Source organism: Oncorhynchus masou, chromosome 8 (genome assembly GCF_036934945.1).
Source record: "Oncorhynchus masou masou isolate Uvic2021 chromosome 8, UVic_Omas_1.1, whole genome shotgun sequence".
NCBI lineage: Eukaryota > Metazoa > Chordata > Actinopteri > Salmoniformes > Salmonidae > Oncorhynchus > Oncorhynchus masou.
Window position 1 is genome coordinate 19,206,350 of NC_088219.1, and position 18,083 is coordinate 19,224,432.

Genomic DNA, 18,083 nt, shown 5'->3' on the forward strand with positions numbered 1-18,083 from the left:
TGTAAGTCGCTTTGGATAAGAGTGTCTGCTAAAATGCAAACTCACTAATGGTGTTTAACATGCTTTTTGAATGCCTACCCCACACATACAATTATCAGTCGAGCAGTGAATTTCAAGCACAGATTCAATGACAAAGGCCAGGGAGGTTTTACAATGCCTAGCAAATAAAGGCAGATGGGTAATTGAATATCCCATTGAGCATGGTGAAGTTATTAATTACACTTTGGATGGTGTATCAATACACTCAGTCACCACAGAGATATTGGCGTCCTTCCTAACTCAGTTGATGGAGAGGAAGAAACCACTCAGGGATTTCACCATGAGGTCAATGGTGATTTTAAACCAGTTCCAGAGTTAAATGGCTGTGATAGGAGAAAACTGAGGATGGATCAACAACATTGTAGTTACTCCACAATACTAACCTAAATGACAGAGTGAAAATAAGGAAGCTTGTACAGAATAGAAATATTCCAAAACATGCATCCTGTTTGCAATAAGGCACTAAAGTAATACTACAAAAAATGTGGCAAAATTCACTTTTTGTCCTGAATACAAAGAATTATGTTTGGGGCAAATCAAACACAACAAACACATCACTGAGTGCCACTCTTCATATTTTCAAGCATGGTGGTGGCTGCATCATGTTATGAGTATGCTTGTCATCAGCAAGGAATAGGGATTTTTGGGGGATGAAAAGAAAAGTAATAGAGCTAAGCACGGGCAAAATCCTACATGAACACCTCATTCAGTCTGCTTTACACCAGACACTGGGAGACAAATTAACCTTTCAGCAGGACAATTAACCTAAAACTCAAAGCCAAATATACACGGGGGTAGCTCACCAAGATGACATTGAATGTTCCTGAGTGGCCTAGTTGAAAATGAAAATTATTGAAAATGGCTGTCTAGCAATGATCAACAACCAACTTGACATAATTTGAAGAAAATATTGTACAATCCAGAATTGCAGAGCTCTAAGAGACTTACCCAGAAAATTCAGCTGTAATCGCTGCCAAAGATGATTCTTATATATATTGACTTAGAGGGTTGAATACTTATCTAATCAAAATAATATTTGTTTTTTATGTTCCATTAATATAAAAAAATAAGTATTTTGTGTAGATCGTTGTCAAAAAATGACAATTAAATCCATTTGAATCTCATTTTATAACACAACAAAATGTGGAAAAAGTCAAGGGGTGTGACTACTTTCTGAAGGCTCTGTAAAACCAGCACTATAGGGTTCCATAAAGATATAATTGTCCAACAAATGTAAGAAGGTCACCGTACTGAGCTGTATCATATAAGTGCTGTGGTCATCCCTAGAGGAGGCTTGTGTGAAAGGTCACCGTACTGAGCTGTATCATATAAGTGCTGTGGTCTTCCCTAGAGGAGGCGTGTGTGAAAGGTCACCGTACTGAGCTGTATCATATAAGTGCTGTGGTCATCGCTAGAGGTGACTTGTGTGAAAGGTCACCGTACTGAGCTGTATCATATAAGTGCTGTGGTCATCCCTAGAGGAGGCTTGTGTGAAAGGTCACCGTACTGAGCTGTATCATATAAGTGCTGTGGTCTTCCCTAGAGGAGGCGTGTGTGAAAGGTCACCATACTGAGCTGTATCATATAAGTGCTGTGGTCATCCCTAGAGGTGACTTGTGTGAAAGGTCACCGTACTGAGCTGTATCATATAAGTGCTGTGGTCTTCCCTAGAGGTGACTTGTGTGAAAGGTCACCATACTGAGCTGTATCATATAAGTGCTGTGGTCTTCCCTAGAGGTGACTTGTGTGAAAGGTCACCGTACTGAGCTGTATCATATAAGTGCTGTGGTCATCCCTAGAGGAGGCTTGTGTGAAAGCCGACTAATCAAGAATATTCAAAGGGTCCAGTGATGAAAATATGTCAGGGTATCACTAAATTAGACAAATGTTCAATGTTATGGTATCAATGTCCCCTGTTGTGAAAAATAATTTCTAAGAAACATTAGTGGTAACACTCTTAGAGTCCAAGCCGGTGACTATACAGAGAAAACTGTTTTATGGAGCAATGTGTTCTGAGAGTACATGTACATGTTTGTGTGTATGTAAACACATTGCATACACTCTGCATTTAGTATTCCTATCTAGCCTTGCCAGATTTCCTTGAAGAGGGGGCAGATCCCATTATAATAAGGACGATTAAGCTCCATAACCTTTAATCTTCATTTTCACCTTTCAATTAATCTGACAGGCTTCCTTCCTTCCTGGGATTGGGATGATTGTAATGTGGGGGTCAGAGAGAGCCTGTGAGCGGATACATAGACATAGATGTGCTCTGAGATCCACAGCAGTGAGAACTGTACTTGTCAGGCTGTACTTGTCAGCAACACATTCATCACCACCCCATTCCATCAAATCAAATCAAATCAAAATCAAATCAAATGTATTTATATAGCCCTTCGTACATCAGCTGATATATCAAAGTGCTGTACAGAAACCCAGCCTAAAACCCCAGACAGCAAGCAATGCAGGTGTAGAAGCACGGTGGCTAGGAAAAACTCCCTAGAAAGGCCAAAACCTAGGAAGAAACCAAGAGAGGAACCAGGCTATGTGGGGTGGCCAGTCCTCTTCTGCCTGTGCCGGGTGGAGATTATAACAGAACATGGCCAAGATGTTCAAATGTTCATAAATGACCAGCATAGTCAAATAATAATGGTCAAATAATGGTCAAATAATAATAAGGCAGAACAGTCAAGAGACTTCACCCCCAGGTGGTGAGGGTAGGCAACAACATCTCCACCCCGCTGATCCTCAACACTGGGGCCCCACAAGGGTGCGTTCTGAACCCTCTCCTGTACTCCCTGTTCACCCACGACTGCGTGGCCACGCACGCCTCCAACTCAATCATCAAGTTTGCGGACGACACAACAGTGGTAGGCTTGATTACCAACAACGACGAGACGACCTACAGGGAGGAGGTGAGGGCCCTCGGAGTGTGGTGTCAGGAAAATAACCTCACACTCAACGTCAACAAAACTAAGGAGATGATTGTGGACTTCAGGAAACAGCAGAGGGAACACCCCCCTATCCACATCGATGGAACAGTAGTGGAGAGGGTAGTAAGTTTTGAGTTCCTCGGCATACACATCACAGACAAACTGAATTGGTCCACCCACACAGACAGCATCGTGAAGAAGGCGCAGCAGTGCCTCTTCAACCTCAGGAGGCTGAAGAAATTTGGCTTGTCACCAAAAGCACTCACAAACTTCTACAGATGCACAATCGAGAGCATCCTGGCGGGCTGTATCACCGCCTGGTACGGCAACTGCTCCGCCCACAACCGTAAGGCTCTCCAGAGGGTAGTGAGGTCTGCACAACGCATTACCGGGGGCAAACTACCTGCCCTCCAGGACACCTACACCACCCGATGTTACAGGAAGGCCATAAAGATCATCAAGGACAACAACCACCCGAGCCACTGCCTGTTCACCTCGCTATCATCCAGAAGGCGAGGTCAGTACAGGTGCATCAAAGCTGGGACCGAGAGACTGAAAAACAGCTTCTATCTCAAGGCCATCAGACTGTTAAACAGCAACCACTAACATTGAGTGGCTGCTGCCAACACACTGACTCAACTCCAGCCACTTTAATAATGGGAATTGATGGGAAATTATGTAAAATATATCACTAGCCACTTTAAACAATGCTACCTAATATATTGTTTACATACCCTACATTATTAATCTCATATGTATATGTATATACTGTACCTTATATCATCTACTGCATCTTTATGTAATACATGTATCACTAGCCACTTTAACTATGCCACTTTGTTTACATACTCATCTCATATGTATATACTGTACTCGATACCATCTACTGTATCTTGCCTATGCTGCTCTGTACCATCACTCATTCATATATCTTTATGTAAATATTCTTTATCCCCTTACACTTGTGTGTATAAGACAGTAGTTTTGGAATTGTTAGTTAGATTACTTGTTGGTTATTACTGCATTGTCGGAACTAGAAGCACAAGCATTTTGCTACACTCGCATTAACATCTGCTAACCATGTGTATGTGACAAATAAAATTTGATTTGATTTGATTTGAAACTGGAGCAGCAGCACGGCCAGGTGGACTGGGGACAGCAAGGAGTCATCATGTCAGGACTCTGAGGCATGGTCCTAGGGCTCAGGTCCTCCGAGAGAGAGAAAGAAAGAGAGAAAGAGAGAATTAGAGAGAGCACATTTAAATTCACACAGGACACCGAATAGGACAGGAGAAGTACTCCAGATATAACAACTGACCCTAGCCCCTCGACACATAAACTACTGCAGCATAAATACTGGAGGCTGAGACAGGAGGGGTCAGGAGACACTGTGGCCCCATCCGAGGACACCCCGGACAGGGTCAAACAGGAAGCCTTCACTTCCATCTCCCTGTCTCCTGTGCTTTGAGGCCCTGCTCGGAGGCTCAGAGTACAGGGTCCTCCCTGCTGGTCCAGTGGAGGAATTAAGGTACCTATGGATTTCACTTTAGCATTCACTTCATCAGGCCTCTCATTAATCCACTGGTTAACATGACAATTGTTCTTCCATGCACCCCCACAGTAAACTAGACAGAGCATGATGGCAATAATAAATCAAAAAAGCACCGACCCAGTCCCTTCTTTGCTGTTTTTCGGTATTTCTTCATGTTGTGCCACAGGCTAATAAACCAGACCTATATATGGGATCCTGCCCACGGGGCTGTAATTAGTCTGTAAATCTCAGAAGGTGGAGAGGAGAAAAGAGAGAGTAGGATGTGGATGGAGTTTAAAACATGGCTGATGTCGATAAAGCTAGAAGCCCTATACCTCTCGACCCCCCATTGACCTTTAGAGTTATTGGAACAGTAAGTCAGCCGACTAAATCCTCCCCAGGTTTGACCCGTCACAAACGGCTCCATATGAACCCTTCTTCAGAGCCCAGACATCCTCAAGGCAGAAGGGAGGAGAAGCTGTGAGATTCCTGGTGTGTTGACCACTGGTGACAAAGTGATGTAACCGACAGTCCCAGAGGACAGGGGACACAGCCTGCAGACGACCAGACGTCCCCATAATGGATGAGCAGCCTGAAGGAAGAGAGTGCAAACAGACACACACGCGCCCATAGAGACACGCGTGAAAACACACGGACACTCAGGGACCTGGTGCTTTCTCAATCCCTACATACTCTGTATGGATATACAGTACCTTCAAATATTATTTTGTAACAAAATACTGAAACATCACATGCTGTTGAAGAGGAGAATATTTAAGCAATAAGGCACGAGGGGGTGTGGTATATGGCCAATATACTATGGCTAAGGGCTGTTCTTAAGCACGACCCAACACGGAGTGCCTGGATACAGCCCTTAGCCGTTGTATATTGGCCATATACCACAAACTCCCAAGTTGACTTATTGCTATTATAAACTGGTTAACAATGTAATTAGAGCAGTAAAAATAAATGTTATGTCATACCCATGGTATACGGTCTGATATACCACGGCTGTCAGCATTCAGGGCTCGAACCATCCAGTTTATAAAAAGGAGTACAGTATGTCACGGCATTACCGTATTTATGTTAGGAAATGTTCACGTATATGGTATTTGTTCTAACATGAACTCATGTATGAGCATTTATGTTTCTCTTTTAATTATGAAACTTCTGACTGGGCGTTACCTGGTTCAGTTAAGTCAACTTCTTCAACTAATACAAAAAATGCTTTTAAAGAGCTCAAGCAAATCACACAATTTTACCTAATGTAAAATGACTAAGTATTGCAGTCGGTATTGATTGAAAAACAGTCAGACCGTGCTCCTGCTTGTTTGATTGGATTTCTTTGAGATGAGTGATGGTCAAAGAGGATTCAGAATGTCCACACCTTTTTAAAGATGGATTAGGTCCATACACCCAGCACACAGATACTCAGTACTGCTCATTCTGAAGGCAGTGTACGCACTGGGCTCAAAAAGAATAGGACATCGCAATAATACATATTTCATCGGTCTAGACACTCAATCACTTCTTTCCAACAGCAAACATGGAGACTCCCTTAGTTAAGGGCCCATATTGAGCATAGCATAGACACCTCATACCTAATGCGTTATGCCTATATGAAGAACATATTCAACTTTGAATACTAATGTCAGCAACTAAAAAGTAGAATGGGGTTACTGCATTCAATAGTTTATTTAATCACTTTCACATTGACAATTGAATACCAAGCGGCAAATGAAAGTGCTGTGTCTTTATTCAACGTAAAGAACAGTAAAACCTGGACAAAGGTAGGTTAAAAACATCATTTCCGTATTGTCATTAGCCTCACAAACAAACCTTCACAACAGAGAAAAATCAACATTTTCAGTCAGGGTTCTACAAAAAAACAACTCCACCTCTGACAGATTGACGTCACCGTTACACCGTCGTCTTTAAAATTAAAAAAAAGACAGCAACACAGCGAGTCGTCAAATAAACCCCGTGGCAGACACTCTGCCTTCATATCAACAATAAGATCAAATCACATCAGATATGCTGGCTACCGATCAGTTGAATAATTGTGTAGTTGATCATTGCATTCTTTAATACAGCAGGACAGAGCACAGTGCCACATAAGATTCAGAAGAAGCCACAGGTTTCCACACAGGTTAAATATGCAAGCTCACTGTTTCCTGAAACTAGGTCACTGTGATGAAAGATGTCAAATGTGCTTGGCTTAATTAACTTTGGGGTCACAGGGATAGTGCAGCATTCACAGTGCGGTACACCAATCCAAACTTAGTACAGTCAGAAAGCTGTGGTTATGAATAAAACTCTTATACTTAATGTATAATTGATCATATCTTTTATCATAGCAAGGAAAAGCAACCTAGCCACTTTATAGTCAAAACTATTCTACAGTAGAACCACAGATATTCATGGCACATTTTCAACACATCCTTCTTTTCTCTAATGCGTGCAGAGAAACAAAAGAGAGGTTATTTGGCTCTAAATATAATGGACTAGATGGTCCACCTCCTTATACAATTCAATACTGAACAGGAAGTGAACCACTAGAGAATGACTTTGACCTTCTGTTTGTCTTGTCTGACAACATACTGTTTGTGCATAGTTCCAAACTGTAGTTGACAGATCCTTGTGCAGGATCCATGGTAGAGTCACTTGACTATCCTAAGCAATAATTTGTCTGAGCATCTGAAATGACACACTATCGAGTAGTGTTTTACCCCTGCCATTAAATCATTTACTGATGCGAATGGGTCAGCTGTTGGCGTATAATATGGAGAATGTCCATCATCAACGCCTCGATGCATGTTAAACAGGTCAGCGTCTGGCTATGCAAATGTAATCTCCCACACAACTCGCCTGCTTCATCAAATTGTGTCTTAATTAACGCCCTTCAGATATTTTTAATGCCAAACCAAATCTCTCTGAGAGCAAAACATGAAACGATGAAATATCCTTGGGCACATAATTTCTCTACTCTTTTTCAAAAAGGTCATTTGGCACAACAAATAATCTGGAAATAATGGAGATATACTGAATGGTTGAGGCAACAAATCATAAACGGTACATATTGAGGCAGACATTTCATCATCATTGACTCATGACTATATTTCAGCTGTGGGGTGATTCACATCACCCGCTCCCTTCTCCACTAAATAAAAAAGTGTGGACACTCCTGTATAATATCTATAGTCTCCATCTGCTGTCCTTGTATTTGTATGCAGTACATCACAGAAAAGACTCCAAGTGGCAGGTGACTGTTCCTTGGTGCAATCAAGAATGCCAACACAGATTGTGCAGTCGGTGCCTTGTCCCATATGGGATTTCCTTGTTCCGTCCTTCTTTTTGCATTGAATCACAGTGCGAACACCACTAACAAAATGAATAGCATGCGCTAGAGTACAGTCCAAATGACAGAGGTAACCACCAAGAGGCGCAAGATTTATGTTTCAATGAGACACGTCAAAACTCACCAGATGACTCGGGCAGATTTTTTTCATTTTCTTTGCTGTTTAAAAGTTTTTTCCCCTCACCTTTTTGTTTGGTTACTTAATACACAAGTCCACACACAATGTCCTTGAAATCCCAACTGTCATTTACAATTTTCTGAGCAGTGAGCAGACAAAGGAGAAAGGGCTCTTTAACATACAGGGTCCTGCCATTGAGAGTAACGGGATAGATGCTTCAACATGGGATTGCAACGACTAGCACGGCCAATACTGAGACGTACTGCCAGAGTGCCTCGTCATCTGGGAGCTCTCTGTGTGGAGGCAGTCTCCACACCCTCAGTGCTTTGGGACATGTCGTTAAATCACAGGAGAACAGGGTACAGTATGTACAGCAGCATCAATGGCAGACAAGGCATCCGGTCATTCAGAGATAGGTATGAAAAGTACATGCAAGGTACTGAACTTGCTGCGAAGCCACGCATCACCAATGTCAATGTCTCATAGCATTGAAGTGGCTTCAGAGCTGATCAATACCAAAAAGTACTAACCTGACTTAGTTATAGTCCACAAACTCTCTATTTCAGTTGTATTCACAGTATCTACAGAAATTCACAACTTGTCTATTTGTTTGTCTACTGGTTTCTACCCATCAACATGTTTTGACACTGTATAGGCTATATCATATATAACATGTATATGTCTTATATTGTATGTGTTAATTAGCATAAATATATTTACTATGTATGTCTTCATATACAAATATATTCCTTATATATATATATATATGATTTAATGATGATTAGGTGTCATTTCTGTAGTTATCAACCTGCTAGAAGGAAAATCCTCAGCTTCAACAGAGCTTTATACTACACAGTATCTTAGTGAGCAACTGAAACACTGATACAAGACTAAGCCTTAGATTTCAATATGACAAATGTCATTACTGAAGGTTGCAGACTTCCACACGTACAGACTGTCATGCATATGTTTGATACATTGTACATGGTTTTTGTTTTTAACACATTCTATCCATTCGAAAAGGCGTTTCTCCTTTGAACGTGGTCTTGTTTTGAGAGATGGTTGAGAACCTACTGCATGTTGGGTTCAGGGCAGGTCATCTGTGTAACAATCACAGAGCACTCTGGAAACACATGGGACAAGTCCTGCGCAACGTCATTACTTTCACCCACAAGCTGTATGACTTGAGCACAACATATTTTAGCATAGCATCCGCCTCTCCTCCACCCCTGCTTTATGTACGTGGATGTGTAAAACAGGTGAACGTTTCGAATGATTTGCAGCCTGCAGTGTGGTATGTTGAACAAAACATGCCTTTTCCTGTCTACAGTCACCTTTGTTTTGCAAATTATAAGTTACACAAAATTCAACCAAAATCTATAGAATGGGAATGAGACAACACGGGAAATGATCATATTCAAAAAGAAGTAGCCTTTTCTAAATCAGACCTCAAACGTGTGTCACAATCTCATGAAGAAATGAACACAAGGGTCAAAGCTTTCATTAGAAAACATCCGTTAACCTTGTACTGCAGTGGGCTGAATCAGGGTCACACAGAGTGTTTCTGGGTAAGTCTTAAACAAATCTACTTTGAAACCAATGTATACACCTCACACACATGGCTATGGGCTTAACAAAAAGAGGACACCTGTACCATGTCAGACATAGAGTTGAAATATATTCAATTTTAAGTTTGCATCCCAATATTACACTTAATATACATCACAGAAGACTGAAATATAACAAAACTGTTTGACTTAGAAACACTGGATCAGGATGATTGAAATAATGTTAATTAATTATGATATTATGACAAATATGAATAACACCCATGAGGCCACGAGGTCATTTGACTGCAGGAAAGGGCTACCGACTAAAGTCCAGCATATTTACTATAGATAGAACATGGTTGACAAAATGAACAGATGAAAGTGTTACTATATAAATGTTGTCTATATTATCTATATTAGAAGTCAGTCTGAGCTGATGATGTGTCAGAATACTATGCAAGCTATAAATCAAAAGAATAATTCATTAAACTTCTATAGTGCTTTTCATAGAATCTCAAAGCACTTCAACAGCAAACAAAAAAACAAATTCACAATATATCATGAAAGGTCAATGAGCTACTGTATGTGGCTCTCTGAGGCTGACCCCTGTAAGCAATACATGAGAATGTACATAGAGAACATTTTATAACGCTACATCAGTCCCATTATGATTACATTTCATCCAGTGGTAGTGACTCACTATTCTCTGCAGCTTCCCCTCTACCTTACATAGGCCTGAAGCATGATCTGTGTTTGGAGAATTCACCTCGCTGACCATGTCCCCTAGGGACCGTGGGCTGTAGGTGGAGGGAGAGAAGGGGGCGCCGCCACACAGACCTAAACCATATAGTCCCCATATGTATCTGTGTGTGTGTGTATGTACTGTATGGACGTGTTTGTGTGTGTGTATGTACTGTATGTATGTGTTTGTGTGTGTGTATGTACTGTATGTATGTGTTTGTGTGTGTGTATGTACTGTATGTACGTGTTTGTGTGTGTGCATGTACTGTATGTATGTGTTTGTGTGTGTGTATGTACTGTATGTACGTGTTTGTGTGTGTATGTACTGTATGTACGTGTTTGTGTGTGTGTATGTACTGTATGTACGTGTTTGTGTGTGTGTATGTACTGTATGTACGTGTTTGTGTGTGTGTATGTACTGTATGTACGTGTTTGTGTGTGTGTATGTACTGTATGTATGTGTTTGTGTGTGTGTATGTACTGTATGTACGTGTTTGTGTGTGTGTGTGTACTGTATGTACGTGTTGGTGTGTGTGTATGTACTCTATGTATATGTTTGTGTGCGAGAAAAGCTTTATTTTGATGATGTGGGTATTCAAAAAGGCACACTGCTTCTTTCTCTTTAAACATACTCAGCCTGTTAAAACAATAGGAGTCTCTGGACTGGAAAATACACAGGCAGGCCCGATAGGACACAAAAGCAATTCCAGATGATATTGCGTTGGGTCTGTTGAGATTCAGCGCTAGCAGAAGGGCAGACACTGAGGATTATTAATGATGTCCCTATGGAACTCTACATGCTGCCCCTGGCTATAAGAGCTCGCTATAGCGACAAGCAGCCAATGGCTCTCCTTGCTGCATCCTGACGCAATTCAGAGTGAATGGTGTGAGTGTGTGTGTGTGTGTGTGTGTGTGTGTGAGAGTGTGTGTTTACACACAGTGATTTACCAGGACCCGATCCTCTGTAATGAGCTACCATGAAGGATTCAAACACATGCTCGCCTTTATCATGTCAAGAGAAAAGAAAACACCATCCGGCTATTCTATCAAACAAACTAATAATCAGGTAACAACAAATGAACATTTATAGTTCAACTATGTACATACAAATCTACGAGAATGTTTGTCTGTGACCTATTGAGACTTGCAAATATCAAAATGAAGTCCAAAACAACGATACAATAACATGTCGTGGATCTCTCGGCCTCTTGCAATCTCAGCCTAATATTCAGTCGTGGTGAGTTTAATTGTGGGTGGTGGACTTGGGAGGCGGCTTGCTGTTGATGTACGTGGCCCAATAGACAAGGTTGAAGATGAAGAACAGCACAGGGAAGATGATGCGTGAGATCTTGTCCACTCTGCTGACACGGTTGTAGGACTTTATGGCTTCCACGTAATTGTCGTCCATTTTAGGAACCTTGTGGCTGTGGTGGTGGTGGTGGTGGTGTTGGTGGTGTGTAGCTGTAGTGGCACTCCTGGAGACGGTGGTTAAACCTGGGTCCTTTGCCTCGTTGAGTGTGTATGTAGTTCCAACAATGTTGAATGTGTTATTGGCCTTTTTGGAAAGAGAGGCAGATTCTCTTCTCTGTAAAGAGAAGAGAAACAAAGAAAATCAGGGCTGGATCAACAAAGGCCTTCTTCTCAAAATGACAAAACAGGGACTGTTTTGACTTGGGGTGCAATGATGCTCAAGATGCATGATGGGAACAGTATGACATCCCTATTCTGCACCATTGGTTTCAGAACCAAGCTGAAAGAACTCAGTGTATGGATTGGGGCTGTAGCCCTCCCAGCCTGGACAAAAGGCCAGGGTCATAGAACATTACGCATTTACGCTCCAATAAGTGGCAAATCACATGAGCCTCCTCAACAAAATATACATACATCATAGTTCACAGTGAGAATAGGGCCACCCCAGGGCCTGGCATGCAAGAGACTTGTTACAGAGCACACGGGTCAAAAGTTTATGAGCTAAAATTAAGTCCATGGGCAATATCATGGTTTAATTTCCGAGAAGCTTGTTATTTTCCATACCACCGAGAGAAATGGAGCAGAGCAGAGGAGTGGGTAGGGCTGGTGGCACTGGAGAGTTAATGGTAGGATGAGAGCAGAGCAGGATGAGTAGCAGAGCACCTGTACACAGGTCTGACAACCTGCACTCTGAGGACTGGTCTGTACTGAATATAGAACTAGTGGTACTGAATATAGGACTGGGACTGTACTGAATATAGGACTAGTGGTCCTGAATATAGGACTGGGACTGTACTGAATATAGGACTAGTGGTACTGAATATAGGACTGGGACTGTACTGAATATAGAACTAGTGGTCCTGAATATAGGACTGGGACTGTACTGAATACAGGACTGTGACTGTACTGAAGATAGGACTGGGCTTTACTGAATATAGGACTAGTGGTACTGAATATAGGACTGGGACTGTACTGAATAAAGGTCTAGTGGTCCTGAAAATAGGACTGGGACTGTACTGAATATAGGACTGTGACTGTACTGAATATAGGACTAGTGGTACTGAATATAGGACTGGGACTCTACTGAATATAGGACTAGTGGTACTGAATATAGGACTGGTCTGTACTGAATATAGAACTAGTGGTACTGAATATAGGACTGGGACTGTACTGAATATAGGACTAGTGGTCCTGAATATAGGACTGGGACTGTACTGAATATAGGACTAGTGGTACTGAATATAGGACTGGGACTGTACTGAATAAAGGACTAGTGGTACTGAATATAGGACTGGGACTGTACTGAATAAAGGACTAGTGGTCCTGAATATAGGACTGGGACTGTACTGAATATAGGACTAGTGGTACTGAATATAGGACTGGGACTGTACTGAATATAGGACTAGTGGTCCTGAATATAGGACTGGGACTGTACTGAATATAGGACTAGTGGTACTGAATATAGGACTGGGACTGTACTGAATACTAGTGGTACTGAATATAGGACTGGGACTGTACTGAATATAACTGGGACTGTACTGAATATAGGACTAGTGGTCCTGAATATAGGACTGGGACTGTACTGAATATAGGACTAGTGGTACTGAATATAGGACTGGGACTGTACTGAATATAGTACTGACTAGTGGTACTGAATATAGGACTGGGACTGTACTGAATATAGGACTAGTGGTACTGAATATAGGACTACTGAATATAGTGGTACTAATATAGTGGGACTGTACTGAATATAGGACTGGGACTGGGACTGTACTACTGAATATAGGACTGTGACTGTGGTAGGACTGAATATAGGACTGGGACTGTACTGAATACAGGACTGTGACTGTACTGAATATAGGACGAGTGATACTGAATATAGGACTGGTACTGTACTGAATATAGGACTGTGACTGTACTGAATATAGGACGAGTGGTACTGAATATAGGACTGGGACTGTACTGAATATATGACTAGTGATACTGAATATAGGACTGGGACTGTACTGAATATAGGACTGGGACTGTACTGAATATAGGACTGGGCTGTACTGAATATAGGACTGGGACTGTACTGAATATAGGACTGGGACTGTACTGAATATAGGACTAGTGGTACTGAATATAGGACTGGGACTGTACTGAATATAGGACTAGTGGTACTGAATATAGGACTGGGACTGTACTGAATATAGGACTAGTGGTACTGAATATAGGACTGGGACTGTACTGAATATATGACTAGTGATACTGAATATAGGACTGGTACTGTACTGAATATAGGGGACTGAATATAGGACTGGCACTGTACTGAATACAGGACTGGGGCAGCACTGAATATAAGACTTGGACTGTACTGAATATAGGACTGGGTTGTACTAAATATAGGACTGTGACTGTACTGAATATAGGACTGGGCTGTACTGAATATAGGACTGGGACTGTAATGAATATAGGACTGGGACTGTACTGAATATAGGACTGGGCTGTACTGAATACAGGACTGGGACTGTGGTACTGAATATAGGACTGTACTGAATGGACTGGGACTGAATATAGGACTGGGCTGTACTGTACTGAATACAGGACTGGGACTGTACTGAATATAGGACTGGGGCTTTGCTGAATATAGGACTGGGACTGTACTGAATATAGGACTGGGACTGTACTGAATATAAGACTGGGCTTTACTGACTGTACTGAATATAGGACTGGGACTGTACTGAATAAAGGTCTAGGACTGGGACTGTACTGAATATAGGACTAGTGGTACTGAATATGCTGGGACTGTATAATATAGAACTAGACTGAATATAGGACTGGGACTGTACTGAATATAGGACTAGTGGTACTGAATACTGAATGAATAAAGGACTAGTGGTACTGAATATAGGACTGGGAATATAGGACTGTGACTGTACTGAAGATAGGACTGGGCTTTACTGAATATAGGACTGGGATTGTACTGAGTACAGGACTGTGACTGTACTGAAGATAGGACTGGGCTTTACTGAATATAGGACTGGGACTGTACTGAATACAGGACTGTGACTGTACTGAATATAGGACTGATACTGAATATAGGACTGGTACTGTACTGAATATAGGACTGTGACTGGGACTGGTACTGAATATAGGACTGGGACTGTACTGAATATATGACTAGTGATACTGAATATAGGACTGGTACTGTACTGAATATAGGACTGGGACTGTACTGAATATAGGACTGGGCTGTACTGAATATAGGACTGGGCTGTACTGAATATAGGACTGGGACTGTAATGAATATAGGACTGGGACTGTACTGAATATAGGACTGGGACTGTACTGAATATAGGACTAGTGGTACTGAATATAGGACTGGGACTGTACTGAATACAGGACTGTGACTGTACTGAATATAGGACTGGGCTTTACTGAATATAGGACTGTGACTGTACTGAATATAGGACTAGTGGTACTGAATATAGGACTGGGACTGTACTGAATATATGACTAGTGATACTGAATAAAGGACTGGTACTGTACTGAATATAGGACTGGGGATTTACTGAATATAGGACTGGCACTGTACTGAATACAGGACTGGGGCAGCACTGAATATAAGACTTGGACTGTACTGAATATAGGACTGGGTTGTACTAAATATAGGACTGTGACTGTACTGAATATAGGACTGGGCTGTACTGAATATAGGACTGGGACTGAAATGAATATAGGACTGGGACTGTACTGAATATAGGACTGGGCTGTACTGAATACAGGACTGGGACTGTACTGAATATAGGACTAGTGGTACTGAATATAGGACTGGGACTGTACTGAATACAGGACTGGGACTGTACTGAATATAGGACTGGGGCTTTACTGAATATAGGACTGGGACTGTACTGAATATAGGACTGGGGCAGCACTAAATATAAGACTTGGACTGTACTGAATATAGGACTGGGCTGTACTGAATATAGGACTGGGCTGTACTGAATATAGGACTGGGACTGTAATGAATATAGGACTGGGACTGTACTGAATATAGGACTGGGCTGTACTGAATACAGGACTGGGACTGTACTGAATATAGGACTAGTGGTACTGAATATAGGACTGGGACTCTACTGAATACAGGACTGGGACTGTACTGAATATAGGACTGGGCTGTACTGAATACAGGACTGGGACTGTACTGAATATAGGACTGGGACTGTACTGAATACAGGACTTGGACTGTACTGGATATAGGACTGGGCTGTACTGAATACAGGACTGGGACTGTACTGAATATAGGGCTAGTGGTACTGAATATAGGACTGGGACTGTATATAGGACTGGGACTGTACTGAATATAGGACTGGGCAGCACTGAATATAGTACTGGGACTGTACTGAATACAGGACTGGGACTGTACTGAATATAGGACTGGACAGCACTGAATATAGGACTGGGCTGTACTGAACACAGTACTGGGACTGTACTGAATATAGCACTGGGACTGTACTGAATATAGGACTGGGACTGTACTTAATATACGACTGGGCTGTACTACATACAGGACTGGGACTGTACTGAATATAGAACTGGGACTGTACTGAATATAGGACTGGGGCAGTACTGAATACAGGACTTGGACTGTACTGAATATAGGACTGGGGCAGTACTGAATACAGGATTGGGACTGTACTGAATATAGGACTGGGACTGTACTGAATATAGGACTATTGGTACTGAATATAGGACTGGGACTGTACTGAATATAGAACTGGGACTGTACTGAATATAGGACTATTGGTACAGAATATAGGACTGGGACTGTACTGAATATAGAACTGGGACTGTACTGAATATATGACTGGGCTGTACTGAATACAGGACTGGGACTGTACTGAATATAGGACTAGTGGTACTGAATATAGGACGGAGACTGTACTGAATATAGGACTGGGCAGCACTGAATATTGTACTGGGACTGTACTGAATATAGGACTGGGGCAGCACTGAATATAGGACTTGGACTGTACTGAATATAGGACTGGGCTGTACTGAACACAGGACTGGGACTGTACTGAATATAGCACTGGGACTGTACTGAATATAGGACTGGGACTGTACTTAGTATAAGACTGGGCTGTACTAAATACAGGACTGGGACTGTACTGAATATAGAACTGGGACTGTACTGAATATAGGACTGGGCTGTACTGAATACAGTACTGGAACTGTACTGAATATAGGACTAGTGGTACTGAAAATAGGACTGGGACTGTACTGAATATAGGACTAGTGGTACTGAATATAGGACTGGGCTGTACTGAATACAGGACTGGGACTGTACTGAATATAGGACTAGTGGTACTGAATATAGGACTGGGACTGTACTGAATATAGGACTGGGACTGTACTAAATACAGGACTGGGCTGTACTGAATACAGGACTGGGACTGTACTGAATATAGGACTAGTGGTACTGAATATAGGACTGGGACTGTACTGAATACAGGACTGGGACTGTACTGAATATAGGACTGGGGCTTTACTGAATATAGGACTGTGACTGTACTGAATATAGGACTAGTGGTACTGAATATTGGACTGGGACTGTACTGAATATATGACTAATGATACTGAATATAGGACTGGTACTGTACTGAATACAGGACTGGGGCAGCACTGAATATAAGACTTGGACTGTACTGAATATAGGACTGGGCTGTACTGAATATAGGACTGGGCTGTACTGAATATAGGACTGGGACTGTAATGAATATAGGACTGGGGCAGTACTGAATATAGGACTGGGGCTTTACTGAATATAGGACTGGGACTGTACTGAATACAGGACTGTGACTGTACTGAATATAGGACTGGGCTTTACTGAATATAGGACTGTGACTGTACTGAATATAGGACTAGTGGTACTGAATATAGGACTGGGACTGTACTGAATATATGACTAGTGATACTGAATAAAGGACTGGTACTGTACTGAATATAGGACTGGGACTTACTGAATATAGGACTGGGACTGTACTGAATATAGGACTGGGCTGTACTGAATACAGGACTGGGACTGTACTGAATATAGGACTAGTGGTACTGAATATAGGACTGGGACTGTACTTAATACAGGACTGGGACTGTACTGAATATAGGACTGGGGCTTTACTGAATATAGGACTGGGACTGTACTGAATATAGGACTGGGGCAGCACTGAATATAAGACTTGGACTGTACTGAATATAGGACTGGGCTGTACTGAATATAGTACTGGGCTGTACTGAATATAGGACTGGGACTGTAATGAATATAGGACTGGGACTGTACTGAATATAGGACTGGGCTGTA

At 41.9% G+C, this 18,083-nt stretch overlaps 1 protein-coding gene across 4 annotated transcripts in view; it reads right to left on the reverse strand.

Annotated features, from left to right (window-relative positions):
• gabra3 (gamma-aminobutyric acid type A receptor subunit alpha3) overlaps positions 1 to 18,083 on the reverse strand; it is a 192,418-nt gene that overhangs the window by 21,911 nt on the left and 152,424 nt on the right. For 2 of the 4 annotated variants that reach the window (XM_064971856.1, XM_064971854.1), the window contains exon 10: positions 6,184 to 11,855. The exons of 1 other annotated variant lie outside the window; for it this stretch is intronic. In XM_064971856.1, coding sequence (XP_064827928.1) covers positions 11,514 to 11,855 — 342 coding nt within the window. In that variant the 3' untranslated portion in view covers positions 6,184 to 11,513. Of the gene's footprint in view, positions 1 to 6,183; positions 11,856 to 18,083 lie in introns of those variants that run through there. One more of the 4 variants, XM_064971857.1, reaches the window with a different exon arrangement.